Source organism: Macaca nemestrina, chromosome 2, assembly GCF_043159975.1.
Source record: "Macaca nemestrina isolate mMacNem1 chromosome 2, mMacNem.hap1, whole genome shotgun sequence".
NCBI classification, from domain to species: Eukaryota; Metazoa; Chordata; class Mammalia; order Primates; family Cercopithecidae; genus Macaca; species Macaca nemestrina.
The window spans coordinates 146,505,343-146,526,041 of NC_092126.1; the positions used below are offsets into that span (position 1 = coordinate 146,505,343).

General features: G+C 37.3%; 1 protein-coding gene and 1 long non-coding RNA gene across 12 annotated transcripts in view; one reads left to right on the plus strand and one right to left on the minus strand.

Moving 5' to 3' along the window:
• Positions 1-20,699, plus strand: part of LOC105477634 (glutamate metabotropic receptor 7) — an 898,220-nt gene that overhangs the window by 838,721 nt on the left and 38,800 nt on the right. The window contains exons 10-13 of one of the 7 annotated variants that reach the window (XR_011620207.1): positions 9,781-9,899; positions 11,638-11,819; positions 12,194-12,253; positions 12,923-13,025. The exons of 2 other annotated variants lie outside the window; for them this stretch is intronic. Coding sequence is in view for 1 of the 5 variants with exons in the window: in XM_011734197.3 (XP_011732499.2) it covers positions 4,935-5,005 (71 nt within the window). In the remaining 4 variants the exon portion in view is untranslated. Of the gene's footprint in view, positions 1-4,934; positions 5,027-9,780; positions 9,900-11,637; positions 11,820-12,193; positions 12,254-12,922; positions 13,026-20,699 lie in introns of those variants that run through there. 4 more of the 7 variants (XR_011620205.1, XR_984853.3, XR_011620206.1 and 1 more) reach the window with 4 other exon arrangements.
• Positions 1-20,699, minus strand: part of LOC105477633 (uncharacterized) — a 438,407-nt gene that overhangs the window by 161,869 nt on the left and 255,839 nt on the right. The gene's annotated exons all lie outside the window — the stretch shown is intronic.

Consider the following 20,699-nt stretch of genomic DNA (forward strand, 5'->3'; position numbering starts at 1 on the left):
ATATCTTTAATAAAAACCAAGAAGCCAACTGGGTTTGCTCCTGACAAACACTACACACAAAGAACTGTGATTTTGACCTATCTCTATTTACGAATAGTTGAGTGAAAGTTGTGAAATATTTTGAATATATGTAGACAAAGTAACATGGTTAATTAACAACATTGTGGGCCCCACTTTGACTTTTGACAGAAAACATCCTAGGACAAGGCTAAAGGAACATACTGAGAGAAGGGAGGAACAGAATGAATGATAGGCTGTGTTGTGTCTCCAGAGCAAGTGGCCAGTTGAGAGGAGGGCAAGTAGATGGTGACTTGCTGTGACATTCAGTGTGATGTAGGAAGAGGCTTTGGGTTGAGACATACCTGGGTTCAAATCTAAACCACTCCATTTACTAGCCATGTGGCTTTAAGAATCACTGAGCTTTTTCTAAAACTCAATAAAATTGTGTATAAAAGAGAGAATGACTTTGTCATAAGTGTGTCATAAAATATGATGTCTAGAAAATACTATATCAGCTAAATGTCAGTGTCCTTCCATTCCTGAAGAGGCAAAAAGCTTTGCTTAGAAATAAATTTCAGCATAATTTATTAAGATATAGTAGATATAAAGGTGCAGTTAAATGTACATTAAACATCACAGGGTAGATAAAACTAAATCCTCAAAAGAAGAATTTACGGCTGGGTGCGGTGGCTCACTCCTGTAATCCCAGCATTTTGGGAGGACAAGGTGGGTGGATCACCTGAGGTTGGGAGTTCGAGACTAGCCTGACCAACATGAAGAAACCCCATCTCTACTAAAAATACAAAATTAGCCAGGCGTGGTTGTGCCTGCCTGTAATCCCAGCTACTCAGGAGGCTGAGGCAGGGGAATCGCTTGAACCCAGGAGGCACAGGTTGCAGTGAGCTGAGATTGCACCATTGCACTCCAGCCTGGGCAACAAGAGAAAAACTCTGTCTCAAAAAAAAAAAAAAAGAAGAAGAAGAAGAATTTACATGAACATATGTGTGCATTTATTATACCTATACCTGTGTTGTTAAATATATATGTATATTTATAATTAGTGGCTTTTAATTATAGTTTGTTTTGTCAAATTTGCATTTCATAAAACCTTTATCTTGCAAATATTCCAATAACAGCTTTATTTTTGTACACACACACACAATTTAACTAGATACTGTTCAAAGTCAATAAACAGCAAACATAATTGGAAGTAATTGTACTGGGGAAAAAAGATGAAATTAGAAGTTTTGAGTTTAGACAATTCGATACTATGCTATTTAAGAATGATTAACTTTCAAAAAACATTACTACTGTTGCTATTTAATGATAAGGTGAAATCCTTGTTGAGGCTTTTTTTGGGTATGACATTGGTTGTTAAAATGCTAACACTGACATTAATGCTAATGCTAGCATAAAATACTCTTTGAAATGGGCATTATGCGGAATGCTTTCTGTGGAATATCTCACTTACTCCTCACAGTACATCTATAGAATAGATGTTGTTATTCTCATTTTACTGAGGAAACCTTGGCTTCACAAGATTAAGTAACATTACCAAAGCCACACATGTAGTTAACAGCAGAAGTTGGACTAAAACCCAGGTCTGACTCTTCAGCCCACGCTTGTTCCTCTTTGCTCCTCTGTTTCTTAGAATATGAATGGCATGTCAAAATTCCAATGCAGGAATTACTCTTTTGGTTTCGTTATTTGGTTATATAGTTTGTATATGCTGAATATAATGATGTTTGGTGAGAGATTCTTTAAACATACTGTAACGTATTATTGCTTGTTTTGTCTACAAAAACAGGAGTAACCTGAGCTCAAAGAAGGCTGCCCAGGTAGAGGCCTCATCTAATTAATTCAAAAATTATATTCCAGTGATTCCATTTGGAATTCATTTGGTATCTCTTTCCTTGAAAAAGTTTCATAGGGTTTTTGTTGTCGCTCTAAGTGTCTACATAGAGCCAAGGTAAACAATACAGAAAAATAAAATGAAATAGAGCCTTTTTCTCACTACCAGTTGGAAAGATTTTTTTAATTGCTTTAGCTCTTTTGTTATTGTGTAGACACACCCTAAAACACCATGAAAACTTAACTAGATATTTGCTAAACCATAGGAGGAGATTCATGTACCTCCAAACATTGGGGTTTCTGATGACCCAGCTCTGAAAGGTCCCAAAAAAGAATCCAAAGAGCTTATCTGCATAAAAGCTGTCCACTAGTACTTTCTGCAGTGATGGTCATGTTTTGTGTGTGTGATGTCTAATAGAGTAAGCAAATATGGCTACTCAACTGAAGAAATACATTTGTTATTTTACTTAGTTTTTAATTAAGTAAACTTTATTTACATTGCATTTAAATTTAGACACACACTTGTGGCTGTGGCTACTGTATTGGACAGTGTAGCTCTAGAAATTGACAAGGATTTTATTCTAGGAAACTCAAGTTGAGTCCACATTGGATATAGCTTCCAAAGTTTTAGCGTTGATACTGATCTAGGACAAAGTCAACTCAAAGAAATTAAACATTTGAGATAAGACAAACATACAAACAAATAGTCATTTAAAATGATCTCAAAATGAGCCACTAATAGGGAAAAAGTAACATCATAGACAGCAATGACGTTTGAAAAACCAGTCCCCAGCAAGGCAAAAATACATGTAATAGGAAAAGAACAATAGTGAAAAATTCAATTAATAAAAACAGACATGACTATGCTATGCTAGGTAACATTATAATATTCTGTTTAATGCCAAATATAGCTAAAATTATCTCCAGTATCTTAACTGTCATAACAGAGACAAATGACATTATTTTCTGAATTTAAGCTGACTGGTTAAAAACAAACAAAAACAGCTCATGCACTTGAAAAAGGAATTTGTCTCTCCAATAGGCAAATTCTGTACAATTTTTTTCTGAGGGAGGATGTCTGAGAGGAAGCAGAGTTTATACTATGAGCTGCAAAGTAAATAGTAGAACAGAAATGTCCTCTTATTCATTGTTGCTCTAAACACTTAGTCTCGATGTATTTCAATCTTCAGTGTTTTCATTTTTAACAGCTCTGCTCCATCACTGCAGTTTGCCATCTGGTGCATGCATGCTTCTACTCATCCAACTCCACACTGCAACTACATGTCTACATAAAAATGAATTTGCTTGCTGTCTTAATATAGGAAGACATTTATACTACCATATTTTTTCCCTGAAGAAATACAATTATCCTGTTAGTTTGCTTCCTTAGCTAACAGTCCATTGTATGAAAGAAAAACTCCATTATGTGTGGAATAAACGAAAAGTAAATCTCAAAATTTCAATGTATCTGTGCACTGCTGGCATATTAGATATTCAGAGTTGGGCCAATTCTTGCTGGTCTCTGCACTTAGATTGAAAAACAGCAAGCTCAGAGGGCATAGGGCTGTAGCTCAGCTACTTACTGAATTTTATTTATGCAAATAAGACTTCCATTGCTAAAAGTTTAAAAGAACCTGGCCTCATTTGGATAGCTGTATATCTGGCCAAGATGATGCCTTCTCACATTCCTGTCTAAGAAGAAGGGTACCTCACACTGTTTCTCCCACCTGCATCCTGAATTTGGAATGTTTCCCTGCACTCTCTGCAGTTCACTTGGCAGATGTATGTTCATGGCAAACTTGTAGATGCCAGATAAACAAGATGCCATGGTTGTGCTTGGGCTATGGCTTACTGATGGCCACGACGATCCTTTTCAAGTTGGATGGATAATATTAACTAAGAGGCAGCATGGCTTTATTGGGATGGGTGGATAAGAACCACAGCCTTCTTCACCTGGACTGGTATCAACCAGAAGATATTCTGTAAATTGTCTTTGGCTTTCATGCTTTCTTTGGTAAAAGATCACAGTGCATAGTGAAGAGAGGCCTGGCCCTAAGCTACCTTTCTTTTAAGCTACCATCCATTTTCTAAGCTAATGCCCTGCAAGCAGTGCAGAGAAATACTTCAGGGATCTTAGCTAGATACAGAGAGTTTATTCTGGCAGGTCAGCAGCAACTAGAGATGGCAGGCAGGTGGACAGCGAGGGACAACCCTTTTTTTGGATGTGGAGATGTATGACTGATGAACTCACTCTGGGATAGAAAATAGACATAGACTACATAAAAGACTGGTTTAAGCCAATTAACACGTTGTATGATGAAGCACATGTTAGAAGAATAACAATTTGCACCTAAAATACAAAATAAGGTATGGAATTGTATTCTGATGGTGTTTTTCTTGTGCTACCATTTTTGCATCTACAATAAGGAAAATACATAAATAACAACTTGTGCTGTTCTCAACAAAATAAATTTATTACATAAAATAGGACTGTCAACATAAGGAGGTATGTTATTTAAAAAAAAAAGAAAAGAAAGAAAACTCAGGCTGCTGGAAAATGGATGTGGGCACCAAAACTCTACACAAATAATGGTTCCTAGAAAATTCTAGAACACACTTCTGTGCTGTGTTAATTTTTTATGGTTCTTGTTTTGTTTTGCTTCTCCATTTGTTTGGATCCCTAACATTCTCAACATTATGTTACTTGTTTCATCCTCTTGGACTAACCACACAGGCTGGACAGCATGACTGGACTAGGCTGAGATAAAAGGGCTGGCAAGAAGAAGAAAATAATGCTCTAAGCAGATAGATAAATTATGTTTGGGCTGGTTCCCTCAGCTGTTTCAACTCAAGCAAGTAAAACCCAACTCCCTTAACTCAAGAGGCACCAGTACTCCCATGTTCAGAGGTACCTGAATTGAGGTGACCTGGTCTACCAAAGGCTACTGAACCCACCAAAAGTGTGGGCATAATGTGTATGGTCTCTATCGCAGCCTTTTCCCAAAAGGAAAATAATAATAATAAAACGTAATATCATGTGCACATTTATTTTATACATACCTATATATTTACTTTTCCTGTAGACTGTATACCACCAGTAAGAAAGAGTGTACAAAAGTCTGTTACTTGGTACACTATCCCACCAACAGTATAGCTTTTGACTGCTTTCCAAAAGGTAAGAAAACAATCTAATTCTTATTTATTTATGTGTTCTTGTCTCCAATGAGAATTAGAAATGTTTCCATGGAAACTGTGCATGATTACCTGAAAATATATCTATAGGAAGAAATAAATTTTCAAATATGATCTATTTGATAAGCGTAGTGCCAGCAGCTGCCATTGGTCGTATGCCTGCTTAATTTTCTAAAGAATGTGTTTATGAGTATGTACACATTTGTCTTCCTGAACAGCTAGCCAGTAATTGCAGAGAGCTGTTGCTGGTCATTCTGACACATGCTCTACTTTAAAACTACCAGTGGTGAGAAACTATTTCACAGTATTTCTCAATGTATGATTTCCTACTGTGGGTTTAGAAGGCAATGTGGAAAACCTACAAGGAAAGAAGAGGGATGCTTAGTAAAGGCAAACCTAGTGAAATATTTATTCTGGTTTATTTTTACTAAATACCTTCAAAGAAGTGTACACTAAAATGTATCCATTGAAATAGCAACAGATGGCCTTACCATCTTTAACTCAAAATTGTCTTGGTTCCTTCTCTGCAGAAAATAAATGGGTTTACTGGCTGAATTGTCTTGGTTCTTTCTCTGCAGAAAATAAATAGATTTACTGGTAGGGATTGATAATATGTTGATGATTTGTGGCTCATAGTTCTGCCTTTGAGAAACACTGAACCAACTTTACTCATCACACAAAAGCAGAGAAAGGGTCAGTGAAAGACCACAAAGATCTAAAGATTAATTTCAATGCTGGTTATACCCAAGAATACCAATAAATGCCAAAGGTATTCAAATAAATAGATTAGATAAAATGATGATGTATTATTGTGTGATGTGTGAACCAACCACATGAGTGGGGTGGCATAAGAATAATAATGGATTCACCACAGAGGCTTTTGTATTGCTTTAGGCTCTCACTAAAGAAAATGTACTTTGAAAGAATATTATCATCTCCCTGTTTCAGCCTAAGCAACATTACAAGACAGTGGAAAACAACACTTGCTATGGCAAGCATCCTCATCCATGTGGAACAGGGCATTCCAAACTATGGAAAAATATACAGTAGAGAACATGGAATACGTTATTCAAGTCATGTGGTGGCTTTGAGTAAAACATTATCTTTTGAGTTTCTCTGAACCTCCTATTGTATTTATAAAACAGAGAGACCTCTCTCTAGAGAGATCCCAAGAGAGTAAGCAGTGAGGTCATACCACGGGAGGGGGAAACTATTGCTTAATAATGTAGACTGGTCTTTCTCTTTCCTACATTGATAACATGGGACTTAGATAACTGTTCTGTTTCTTCCCATCTTTGTTTGTGTAATAGAATTCTGAATACGAATAATGTCTTGTGCGCTCTCTCTCTCTTTTATCCATTTATTGTAAGACAGGATAAGAGTACTTCCAAAGAGTAATGACATTTTCTGTTGACTTTAGACGGATGCCAGCAACTCGGTCTTTAATTTAGGGTATATTGTTCACATAGTTATTTCCTTTTTCCCTATCAACATGATCTGTCCTAGTTTTTAAATAGGGCATTCTTTCCTCCCAGTGAATATGTAACTGTATTCCAGTGAGATTTCAAGTTTTTTGTAGTACAAGTGCTTGTCAAAACACTGGAGCTCATCACTTTAATAGTCTTTTTACATGAGACTGACTAAGAATAAATAAGAAGGAATTTTCCCTGGGTAAAAATGATAGATTTAATCTCAATCCATTAAGAATTCTCTTTTGTTCCTTTCTAAGTTGATGCCTTTGGTTTTAAAGGGAGTCAGATGAAAATATTTTAAGTCAACCTTTTGGTTAAAAAATACTTTTAGGATATACAGGTTAGAAGTAAATTCGAACTTGTAGCAAGAACTGTCTTACTTCAAAGATTCTGATGAGAGAACGTAGTGAGGTCACATCATGAGAGGGGAATAATTGCTTAATAATGTGGACTGGTCTGTTTCCTATGTCAATATCATAGGGCTTTTATTAGTTTATTATTCTATTTCTTCCCGTCTTTGTTTTCACAATGGTATTCCAAATGCAAATAATAATTATATTTGGTCTCCTTTTCTGACCAACTTAAATGTGACTTTAAATATTAAAGATAAACATTTTGTAGAACTGCTTCAAAATAATTGGGGATATAAGTTGGTTTAAGTTACATTAATTCAAAGAACAGGTGATTTACTTTTTCGGGTCAATAATGAGACTAGTAAACTTGGAAGGTCAATGAAAGAAGTCTCTTAATGTTATGTGTTCAAATCCATTTCTAAGTGATTGCTTTCAGGGAGACAAGACAGTAAAAAGAAAATCACAGATTCAAGAGTAAACTTTCACACTACTGTGCTATTAAAACTTAGTGTCAGGCATCATGTCCCAACAAAGCCTAGTAAAATGTTTACAGCAAAGTAAATATTTGCTTATAGGGATTTGAATGAAGTAGGTTCAAATTCAGATGGAACATAACCTAAGCCTGGTTTGAAAATGCATTCCATAACATGCCTCTGTTTAAAAGCACTCTCATGTGACGACCACTCTCAGCCAGGCATCTGCAGAATCAATACTTTCTGCATTCTTTACATGAATATTTATAAATTTTAAAACTCTGCAAAGTGTTATCAACCTAATGACATTTATGTCGAAATGCAATTAGGCACAAAATGAAAAGCACAATTAATCTGGCATCATCACCATGGCTGGGTCAAGAAATAAGTTTTGTTAGGAGGTAAATTTTCACACCCTAGGATGATATTTTGATTAAAAAAAACTTTGAGAGTATAATTAAGCCTTGCGAGAATGCCAAACACATGAATTATATTATTGACATCCATTATTGAATATTATAAAAATCATATTTGATTTCTTGTAATGAATGGGATTATTTGGCAATTTTAAGCTTTTTGCAACTGTGCAGTGCAAGTTTTCGTATCATGTTGGGACTCTCCCTCTTTAACATTCAATGTGATATCTCTGCTGTAACTGGAGACCACCTCCTCTTAAAACTCACTTTGAAACACTATAAATATAGCAAAGAATATATGTTATCTGACCTTTGACACTGAATCACCTTGGGAATAAATGCAGCTATAAATCATTTTGGCATATTTCTCTCTGCCTATGAGGTCTGTGAGACACCATCATTTTTCTCGCCAAGGTTTGATATCTCAGCATATCTTCAAAATCCAATTAATATCTGCCGTCTTGGTTCTGCAACTTGACTTCAGCTTAAAGAACTGGATGAATGTTTACATGGCTGCTACTTCTCTCATTTCTTGCATAAAGAAATGTACACATCATACCTCAAAGTCACAAAAACTATGTCAAGTTTTACATATATGCATTGCACTGCCCTATCTGGTCAAGATTTTTTACTGAGTATCCTTAAATTGGGTCAATCAAAGAAATATTTGCCAAGCACCTCTCCTCCGGGCCATCCATGAACTGCCTTCAGGGAGCTCAGATCTGATGGAAGACTCAAAGGTAAGTAATAGACTCAAAGGTGACAAGGGCTCTTCCTCAAGGTATATACCAAGTGCCATCAAGCTGCAGGTGGAGGCCATCACCCAGGATGTTTTGCTTGAGCTGCTCTTAAAAGATAAAGGGCTCCAGGCAGCCATAAAAGGAAAGGCACTCAAGGTAGGGGAAAGTATACACAAAGAACCTGGAGTACAAGAGAATATGACACGTTCTGGTACTAGAAAGCAGTTCTGTGAGGCTATTGGGTTTTGAGGCAGATAGTTTTAGGGAATGAAATGCAGGAAGCAGCCTGAGGATAGTAATACTGAATATCCTTTGTCTTTGTGCCTTTAAGTACAAGGGCTAGTAAGTACTAGGCTGTGAGAAAATGTGCTTGGAATGAGTGGAGCACAATACCTCCCATACCAAAGGCTCCTACTACCTAGAACTCGGTAGATGCACAGTAAACATTTATAAGTGAATATTTATTAGCAATAATAAATATTATAAAAGCAATAATAAGTCTACAGCCTCAGTAGGTGGAATTATATTCTTCCAGATAAAGCCTCTAAGGTCACAAAGACCACCTCAAAAGACAATGTACAAACCTGATGTCACAGGTTTCAAAAATATGGTGTAGTTCTAAGGTACCGCTCCTAAAATGGGTGTCAGTGCTACATCTGGGCTTGTGTAATTAATTTCTTTTGTTGTGCTAAACCCATTTATAAACCAACAAAGTTTTATGCCTATAATATTTCACGGACCACAGATATCTATACTTTCAAAGTGCACATGAACTTGAAAGATTCCATTGGACATGGATCCTAAGGATTTGCTTTAAATAGTTACAGATTCTAATTTGGTAAACACAAAAACATAAGCAATCAAATTGGTGGTTTTCTGACTATTGAGTGCATTTCCTTAGAGACTGTCATTCAGGACAGATTTTGCCTTTTATCATGATACCAAATATCATTTGCATTGAAAAAACACTGTGTATCCTAAACCAAGGTCAGTTAATCTCCAAAATCTTTCTTTCCCCCAATTATTGTGAATGAGCATCTTCCCAATATTCAAGAGAGGTGACCCTTGTGACTTGTTTCCATCTACTAAAGATGTATCTCAACTTTGCAGATTTTTTTTTTTTTTTGGCTGTACAGTGGAACTTGGATTACACTTTAAATTAACTTTCTCTAGGAATCAAAGGTAATCATTATTTCTCTCTATGATCTACATGACTATTCTCATTTTTTTTCAAGTTGAAGATTAGTTTTCAATTCCCTTTATATCTCTGCCCTCTTTCATAGTAACCTCTGAGGACCTCAGCTTGCACAAAGAGGATTGAGATAACATTTCCAAAGCTTGTTCTTCCTGAGCTGACCCAACACTTAGAAAAACGTGACATGGATCAGCAACCCCATTTTCTGTAAGTGTTGGTCCAAGTATTGGTTATAACCTTGCATGTGCTATCCTTTTCTCTGGCCAAGAATAAGAAAAACTGGACTGGAAGTCCCACCCTGACTCTGATACTTGGGGTAGCAAAAGCTTCATCACTTAATGGATCTCTGATTGTGGATAAGTTCCAATCCTCAGTTTCCTCTTTAATAAGATGGAAATAAGCTAATCTTGATGAGGTACCATGGAGGTCGCATGAGATTCTGTATATGAAAGCTCTCTTTTGTAAGGGCTGACTGTGCATATGTCAGGGTACATAAGATAACATTGTTGGTCTCTGCTCATCTGTGTTACTTTATTTTATTTTGTTTATTTATTTGAGATGGAGTCTCACCCTGTCACCCAGCCTGGAGTGCAGTGGCGCAATCTCGGCTCACTGCAATGTCCACCTCCCAGGTTCAAGTGATTCACCTGCCTCAGTCTCCCAAGTAGCTGGGATTACAGGCATGTACCACCACGCCTGGCTAATTTTTGTATTTTTAGTAGAGAGGGGGTTTCATCATGTTGGTCAGGCTGGTCTCGAACTCCTGACCTTGTGATCCACCCACCTCGGCCACCCAAAGTGCTGGGATTACAGGTATGAGCCACCTTGCCCGGCCCTGTGTTTTATTTTAATTGGCTTTCTTTTTTCTTTTTTGTTTTAGTTACATTTTTGTCTATCATAAACTCTTAGAGTTGGAAGTCATGATATCTAGGATTGCCAATAAAGTCAGGCAAGCTTTTCTCTAGGTACAACAATTTCTATTTTCAAGACAGTTTACTGTGGCCTTTTGATGCATCATTAGTAGTCTTTTGGCTTGGTGAAATTGAGAGAGAAGGCTATCAGTCACTCAGCAAAGCTGCTGTGGGCCAGATAGGCTCATACCACCTGATATATGAACCACTACCTGTGATTAACTTTGACAGGTAGCTCCTGGCCAGCTGGCAAGCTGAAGAGCATTTTAAGTACAAATAATAGTTCTGGGGTATGTCTTGAGTGATAGAATAATGACTGAGTGGAACAGATTCCCTTAATTTTAGCTTGTGAAAACACATTTGGTTTCCTTTAGAAGCTAGGATCCTACCAAAAAATCAATTAACAAAACTTCTCAGAGATCTTCCTTGATACTTTGAAGTTTGGCTTTTATTGCACTTATATTAAATATGGGACCACCCTGGAGGGCCAGACTCCTTCATCTCAGTCTTCAAAGGGCCTATCATGATCATTTGCAGCAATTTAATAATAATATGCTGAAATTTTCATCATATTTTCACTATTGCTGCAAAGTTTAGAATGTACCCAACTATCTGTTGAGGCAGGTCTTATTGAAAGTTGTGAAAACTGACGTAGAGCAGTGAATTAACTTCCTAGTAACACACATTAATGAGTGGCAGAGTAGACACCTGTACTCAGATCTTGCGGCCAGAGGTCTTTCTAATGAATTTTTCTGAAATGGAATGGAATAGGGTGAAATGTCTCAGTCTACATCATCTATCTCGCCATCATTTCTTGTTCTCATAAGTTGATTCTAGAGGCCCTCAGTTTGCTAAAAATTAGATAGGTCCTCCAGGGTTTCAAGGAGGGAAACATAATCTGACTTCAGGGCCATTGTGGAGTGAGATGCATCTTACTTTTTTTTTTTCTTTATGGTATTGCAAAGACCACTGGATATAATTTCACTTCCTCTTGGATTTTTTTTTTTGATGGTCTAAAAAATTAAACACTGTAGTTCCTGTTACAAAGAACGTGATCTGCTGGAACTGGAAATGTTTAATTCTCAGAATTCATTGAAATCCATTGATGATCATATTTGATATCTACTGGTCATCCTGAGTGAAGTTTAGCCATTCAGAGTTCAAGCCATGGGTCTTCATATACAGATGGTTATAAGCAGACTCACCTCTGCTTAAGGTAATCAAGTTTGGCATGGAAACATGAGCAAAGGTAATTAAACTCAGAAGATTTGCTAGCATTAAAAAATGGCAAATCCCTGGAACAAAAATGTGAAAAGCTAATTCCCCCACCCCTTCATCACCTGCTTTTCTCTCTGCTTTTGCCATCGCAAAGCTCTATAAAGAAACTGGCCACCAGGGTCATTATCAGTCTGAGCTGAAAATTTGATTAAGTTGGCCTCCTAGGGTTAGCATGAAAAATGCTACATTTTTGTTCTTGGAACTTAATTCCTCTTGCCCTCATTTTTGTCATGCTTGCAAATTTCATTTGCATTTAATTTCCCGTGGTTTGCCAAAGTCCAGACTGAGACTTGAGCTGTTGTTTTTATTCAGGTGAGAAATGCAACTGCAATTGACCATCTGCACTGGCATCTAGTCAAGTGATTGTCCGAGGCAAGTATCTGTCCTTCTAAGTGTCCTAAGGAAGCTTTGCTACCCAGCCCACCAATGAACTTATTGAATGAAAGAGACCTTATCCTGTTTGCATGAGTTTAGTCATGGGCAGTTCTCATCACATGCCAGCAACATCCTCTTAATATTCCAGCATAATTAAGGAAATTGCACCAGAGATGTCTTGAGATCATGGCCCACTAGAATCTTGTCTAGGAGTTTTATTTAAGGAAGACATCAGTGACATCAAATGAAGAAGAGATCCCTACTGTGATCTATTGTGATCTACTGTGATGCAATACTGAAAAGCCAGTCTCTTCCTGGGTACTGGATTCTCAGTTTATTCTGGGTCAAGTCAGCAGGAAGAGTAGCATTCATAGGGGGTTCTGACCCATTCCCATTTACAGGAAAAGAAAATCAAATAAGGTATCAGTAGGTGAAACTTTATCATTAGTGCCAAGCAAGAAAATGCTGATTCTTTAGAAAAGATCATCTCTTTGTGTCTAAATTTCCTTATCTGCAAAATATCAACTCATATGGTAGTAGTGAGAAATAAATAAAGGTAAAGGACTTAGATCAGAATTTAGCATAATGGCAATTCAAATGTTAACCATCAGTGTTTTGATGGTATCATCTCAAATTAACTGGATTTTCTGTTTCTATTTCCTCTAGGAAAGGATTTTGGAGATTCCCATCTGATATTCTTCTATTTGGTCTCTTGTACCCATTGTCTTCATGTACCACACACATAATAAAGTTTAAGAATGTCAAGCAATCCATCTGCATCTAATTTTTGTTTGGAATAACCTGCAGGATTTTCTAATACATCTTGAAATATCAATACATCTCCAGTCTTGTCTTCAACCTATTTAGTATTGATCATTTTTGGAGCAATGGTGCCTTAAAGTCAAAATTTTGCTGTATTGTCAAATGAGCTATCTGGGAAATCACATTTAAACACACTTAGTTTTCATTTAATTTCGTAACACAACACATATTTCCTAACTCTAGGCATAAATACATTCCACATTTTCACCATCATGGTTTAAAAATTACTACCTGTTAGTACTCAGATATTTAAGGAAACGCCAATGACCAATTTTTAAAAATCCTTTGTATGGCAGAAAATTTGCCAAAAGCAAACCTTCTGAAGTACATTTCAGTTTATACTTCAGTCTAATTTAAATCATTTGTTCCCCTAACCTTGTGGGCATCAAAAGGTCACCTGTATTTAACAAGCTTCTCAGTGATTCTGATGCACATCCAGGTTTGGGAAACAGTTTTATTTTTTAAATTGTCCTTGATAAGAAACACATGCAATATGGCATTGATGTGATGGTGATCACTTACAGAGCAAAGTGTTTTTCATGGTATTAAAATGATCGATTTTTGAAAAGTTATTTGGGTTTATTGCACAAGTGGGATCTACCATGTACCCAAGAATTCACCCCTCTGTAGGCTAGTACTGTGAGAAGCTATGTCAAGGTCCTCTCTCAAGAGACTCTCCAATCTGGTGTTGCAGACTAAATAAAACTAAAGTTAATTGCTGAGCTCTGTTACTGGAGCACAAAAACATAGCATCACCTTTGTTTAAAGCTGAATCACCATGACAACACTCAATAAGAAGCTGGGTCAACATTCCTTTTTTCTGCACTCAGTCGGCCACAAGGCCTGGCCTTTTGTAGGCAAAGTGTGTTGATACATCTTATGCAATCACTTCAAGGCACTTAGCCAAGGAAGTCTACATATTTTTTTTTAGCCCTGAAGTCCTCAAAGAGAATATGATTTTTAAATCTTCATTTATGCTTTCTATGCTTTTCTGCGCAATCAGATAGTGAAAATGATCAGGATAGTCTTCAATAACTATTGCTGTTAATAAATCAACCATGATTTCATGGAGAAGCAGTCTAGTGCCCAGGTTAAGACTGAAGATGCTGGAGCCCCATATACCTGGATTCTAAATCCAACTTTGTCATTCTCCAGATTGTGATGTGGCCATGTTGCCTACTCTGCGCATCAGTTTTCTCATCTGTAAAATTGGTATAATCTTAGTAACTACCACATGGGGCAGTTATTAGGATTAAATTAGTTAATATATATGACATGATGCTTAAAACAGTGATTGGCATGTAATAGAATGCTAAATAATTTGTTGTTACTCCTTAATGACTATCACCAACTGAAGTATAGTTGTCAATCCATACAGTAGCCACTGGATACTTGTGGCTACTTAAATTAATTAGAATTAAATAATCTTGCACAAGTCACATTTCAGGTTCTTAACAGGCACATATAGCTAGCAGCTCCCATATTGGACTACAAAGTTAGAGAACATTTCCATTATCACAAAAATTAAATAGCACTGAGCCACAACTTAAGAGAAGGTAAAAAGAGGGATAAGAATGTCCTTTATAAAAGAGTTCCTTTTGTTCTTAATACTCTCCATTGCTTATAAGAATTATCTATACATCTCTCAAGAGTGTTTGGACCCATTTCTTTTGTAGCTTCTAGTAAAAAGCCATTTACGTTGTAGAGTGTACAGTATATACTGTGAGTTAACAAAAATCGTTTATCAGAAATGATGTTCTCTTAGTTGAGAAGGTTTCCCCAATTCCTTTCACAAGCTATTTATAACGCTTTCTATTCATTCATTCTATAGTTGAACCTAGTTCTTGAAAAGGAGGCAAGATGGCAAGTTTGTGTGTGGTCAGTACATAGAGAATGACTACAGTAAGGCTTTATATGTAAGGGAGAATGGTTTTCTTAGTCACCACCCGAATGGAAGTAATGTGCATATTCACTCATCATGCCATGTTTCCTCAGTAACAGAAAAGCCAAATTAAATATTCCAGGATATGAACAGAGGCTTCACCCAACCTTAAACAGAATATTTCCAAGCACTTTTCACTTGGATTGGCCAACTTGGAGATTCTGGTGTCAGCTGGAAAATTCTCTTTTTCTAAAAAGTCAAAATTGACGTGTCTTATTTTTTTTCTGTGCATGGTTAGCCCTTGGCTACATTGTCTGGCAGTTGCTTTGTAAATGTTTCAGAAGGAAAAAACAATACAGGCAAGGGACTGAAGATGGCTATTTTTCAGCTATCAGAAGTTTTATGTGAATCATGAATAGTTAATAATATTTTACATTAGCTAGAGGAGTTTCTGCTATCAGTTTATATGTTGGGAGAGCTTTTATTTAAAACTAGCATGGAAAGCTAGTAAGAAGAGCCAGTAAAAGATATTTAATCCCAGTTCCAGGCCAGTTCTATCAATCGGGTTGAGTACAGCTAAAGATAAACCTCCTTCAGTATCTCAGGTGCTCACTCCAGACAGAACTCAAGCTGTTAAATGGCCAGATAAGGGATTGAGAAAGAAAGAACCATGTCGTTCTTTCCATGAACTTGCATACAAGCTATACATTTAAATAAATATTGACTTCTCAATCTCCTCAATAAAACAGCATCAATGAATTTGTGTCCAGAAGGACAAAATAGGCAAAAAAGAAAACTATACCTAATTTTTAAAAATTACATCATCATCAATTAACTATTGTATTCAACTTGCCCTTGTGTAACATTTTGTAGTTTTGTTTTATTATGTGCTTGCAAATTCAGCATCTTATTTTATCTTCAGGGTATCTCACTGAGGTAGGTGTCATTATCCTCATTCATAGAAGCGTAAAGTAAGGCTCAGAGAGGTGAAGAAAATGATCCAAGGTATTAGTGACAGAAGTTTTAGAACCCATTCTGATCCCTTTGTGCATCAGCATTTCTTCATTAAAGAGCTGTAATATTTTTGAACTGAAAAAATTAATTTTAAGCCAAGGAGAGAACAACAAATGTTATCTCATGATAGAAGATTCAGATTTACAATGCAGGATACAAATTTATTTTGGTTTCTTCTACTCATAGATGATCAGCAGCAGCGAGGAGCCACTTGTTGCCTTATCTAGCTCAGGCCAGAATAAAGAATCAAGATAGACAGCTTTAAAAGAGGAGTGAATTATTAACTCCACATAGCACTTCATGGTGTATGTCTCCCCAAAGCCAGAAGGCTGGCATAGCTGAAGATGAGTGTCTGTCTTGTGTCTGAGGGAGGAAACAGCATGACACTCTGCACTGTCACTCAGCTTTCGGCTTCCAGTGCCAACTGTTAAGGAGGTTCCACCATTACTGTAGGAGTTATAAAGAAATTGTAAATGTCCAATTAAAACCAGGCTTGTTGTGTTCGAACAAATAGCCCTGTGAGGCTTACTAAACAGGTTATATTAAGTCTGAAAAGAAAGAAAAGTTTGCTATTAATTTACGGAGTGGTTACTCTTGTTAGGGACTCTGCATGGAAGGCCAAGATAGAACAAGCTGCAGCTCCTCCAAGAGTTTGCAATTAAAAGCAGAAGGGAGAACAAATTACTCCTTGCCAGGTACTATACATTGACTTATACTAGAGGTATGTAAAGAGGACTGAAGGGGGCCATTTGCAAGGGGAAAGTCTAACTATGGCTTAAAGGATGAGGCAATATGGGAGAGGGTGTTCTGGGCAGAGGGATCATCCTAAATAAAGTCCAAATGCATTAAGTGGCAGCAGTAGTGGCAGCCATGCTGTGTGGCACATATTGGGTTCTTCCCATGCACCAGCCACTATTCTGTGTACTTAATATGTATTAACTCATTTAATTACACAACTGTATGTGATAGACATCATTAGGCTACTTTCACAGATAAGGAAACTGAGGTACAGAGATTTTAAATAATTTTCTCCAAGTCACACAGCTGATAACTAGAGGATGTTGGAGATAAGCCCAGGCCATCTGGGCCCAGAAATCATGCTCTAAACAATGGACTACTTCCCAGTGGTAGGTAAATACATGGTGTGTTTGTGGAAGGTCTGTTTTCCAGTATAGCTAAACCACAGGCCTTTTCAACCATGGCACTACTGACATGTGGGCCTGGACAATTCTTGTTGCAGTGGGCTGTCCACTGCATCGTAGGATGTTTAGCAACATCTTTGACTTCCATCCCAATGTTGAGCATCAAAGACATCTCCAGAAATTGCCTACTGTTTTCTGAGGGCACAATTACTCCCAGTTAAGTACCACTGGGCTCCTATATGATGGGTAAGCCTGGAGAAGAGCAGAAGAAAACAATTAGAACTCAGCTGTGAATATTCCCAAATTCTCTTCTGAAGGCTATGGGAATGTACTCTATATAGAGAAAAATGTCAACGGGTTACAACCGAGGAGTAGCAGAAAAGATAATATGCAGAAGCACTAGGGCAGGAAGTATTGTCAGAGACAATACTTTGAGATCTCAGCTTAGGAGCAGGATTATCTGCAGACTTTATAGAAATCTATGCTCAAAAATTCCAAAGCTACAGATGGCAAAGGGTAATCTCTCAGAACAGTGCAAAAGTTCAGGCAACCACTTCACCTTAGTAGTCCCTGGGTTACAGTCAATCCTGACCTGAAAGCTCAAAACTCCAAGTTTGATTTCAGGTAAGGAAGATTCTACATCTATGGAAAAACTGACCACCTAGTTTTCTGAAAAAGCTCTATCATCAGACCCCAGGTCACCGTGTAAATGTGAACATAATTACATAAACTTGAGAGAAGACATCTCTACAGGAATATTTACTAGACAGTCGGTGACAATGGGAAAAAATAGAAGTATTCTTCCTTCAACTCTCTACATACACATTTCAAACCAAGGGGATATGTATTTAGAGTAGCTCTTAGGAAAGGAAAAACCTATGTACTTTCTAAATTCTATAACAAACAAGTTACTTTTATCAAACAATTTTTTAAATTTGAAAATGTATGGTTCAAATGGATCTAATTTGAACTGTACCTCTGTTGGTGAGTAGACAACACTGAACTAATCATGACATTCATCCATTTTCAAAAATTAGTATGTTTTTTTTTTCTTTTCTACTACTTACTTTGGCTCCTAATGTTTTTTTCTTTATCAACTCATTGGGAAGGATTACAAAGAGTTATTTTCTTAGCCCTCTTTATAAGACTGCTATGAGCATTTTGAATCTAGTGCAGTTCCAAGCTTCTAGCCAACTTTATAGTTTTGAAGATAGATTTTTTTTCTTAAAAAAAGTAACTCGATTGCCTGAGAAAAGTTTTCTGATCCCAGAGGAAGCAAGTGAGGCATCTTTGACTGGAGAGCCAGTCTAGGGTCAGAGTTATAGGCTTTGGAGTTGGACCTGGCATAAGTCTGAAACAAACATCTTCCCATCTAAACTGCCTCATCTGTCAACACAGGGATACAGGACCCTCTGTAAGCAAGTTATTTCAAGACTGGGTGAGATGGCACAAGCTAAAGTCCTGGGATGTGATCTGATACATAGCTGATACTCAGAAATTGGCATCCCTTCTCAACTAGCATTTAGCAGAATCATCTAGGACTTTTAGGAGATCAGGTCTCCTTTGGAACCTCTTAGAAATTTCTTCTGTGTTCAGATAAGACAACAACCTGCTTTCAACAAGGGCACATTCCTGCACATTCCTTTAGTTCAGTGGATGTCCCTGAACTAAAGGCAGAAACCTGCCTTCCTCTCCCAACAACACATCTCTCTGGTCTCAGTGACAGCCAGAAGGACTGTGGAAACTGGAATTGTAGGATTCAAGCATCTCAACATCAGCAGTTCTCCTGGGAACACCACCAAGCTCTCAGCTTGTGTTGTAGTAAAGACAATACATAACAGAAAATTGTCTTCAACAGCTTTGTTTAAAAAAAGATACTCAAATAGAATGCCTCAGTCTAGATCAGTCATTCTGCTAAGGATTTGAAATCTCAAACAGCTGGAGGTTTTTTCAAACTTGACAGTTTGTCTTTGAAGGAGATTGCTAAGCTTTTAGATTCTTCATAAATAGTAAATAGATTTAGTCATAAATATCCTGTAATATGTGCTTTGTTCCTTTTATACAGAAGCAAGTTGTAATTTCTGATTAAACACGATAAATCATTATACAACAGCCATTGTATGGGGATAACAGCCACCAGGAAATGCAGTTTCTGCACTGATGAAAGGCATTTAAAGACATGAAACCCTAAACATCTGCCACACATTGTTAGGAAAATAAAGGACACTTACAAGTATCTTGCAGCATTTTAAGGACAGCCAGCAGCTGGCAGGAATGTAAATAGTTTTAAGAGGTGATCAGTTCTCATCTCACAAGTCATTCTTTCCTTCCCTTCATAAGTGAAAAGCTTTCTTTTTCAAGATAGTTAACAGAAAGCAAGCATCCAGAAAGTGGAAACAATAAAATCTCATGAGGGCAGTGAAAAATGAAGCCCTTTTTCCCCTTTCCCCCAGGGAACAGATGCATGAAATTGTTCAGAATATTTGGAGACTGCCGATATAAGATGTGGAATTGGCACCGCCAGCATCCTGAGACATGCTTGGGATTGGGCATGAGTGAGAAGCTTTGGCATAACAATAGAGGGGACCTTGTTGGCATGCTGCCCAGTCTTCTCCAAAGATGCTTTTCTTTCCCAATGCCATTAATTCTCCTTGGCCACTGGAGGCCTGGTTTTGGAAGCTCATACAGAAGATACCAGTGGTTGCCTTTATTTCGAGTCATTCCTTCAGGCCTCAGTAAGAATTGAAGGAGGGTAGTTAAACTGGTGGTAGGATGCTTTACCCAGAAAACTCCCTGTGGATGGTCAGTTCACAGGGATTCCTAACAGAAGATATTCTTCACTAGAGGTATTTGGAAACTGAACACTAAGTTGAACAGAACACAGTATTCTTCGTGCATTGAAGGCCTGCTAATCACTAATGATCTTCAATGAGACATTTTAGACACTAAGCTCTATGACAGTGGGAACCGTTTTTTCCTCTTTGCCATTGCATCTTCGTCACCAAGCCTATGGTAGATGGGCAATCCATTTTTTACACTATCATATAAAAGACAATGGAGTTTCAATGCATGCATTTTCAGCTAACATGCATTGGACCACATGAAGTCTATATAGAAGAAAAGGGAGGGAGCAGGGAAGGATGTAAAGAAAATAATTCTTCTTCCTACTTTCCTTGTTCAACCTAGAGGGAGGCCTCCACTTCAAAAGGAAGAATGAAGCCTCAACAAAACTGCAAAGAGAAACTGAGTAAATAATTGTGGGCTCTTCAGCTACTGAAGTCTCAGGCCTTAGTGATTAATGAATAATTTAAGGCAATACTTCTCAAATTTTAATGTCCATACCATCACCCAAGAATCTTGTTAAACTGTGGGTGTAGATTCAATAAGTTATGGAGACTGCACATTTTTCACAGTCTCCTGGGTGATGCCCATGCTGCTGGTCTTTGGAGCACAGTCTGGATAATGTAGATTTAAAGGATTCTGAAAGAAAATTTTGACGATGTACAACCTTTGCCATGCATGCTGATTTAAAAACCTAACCCCTATGGCAGATGTGAGTCCACTAGTCATAAGCATTTTAATC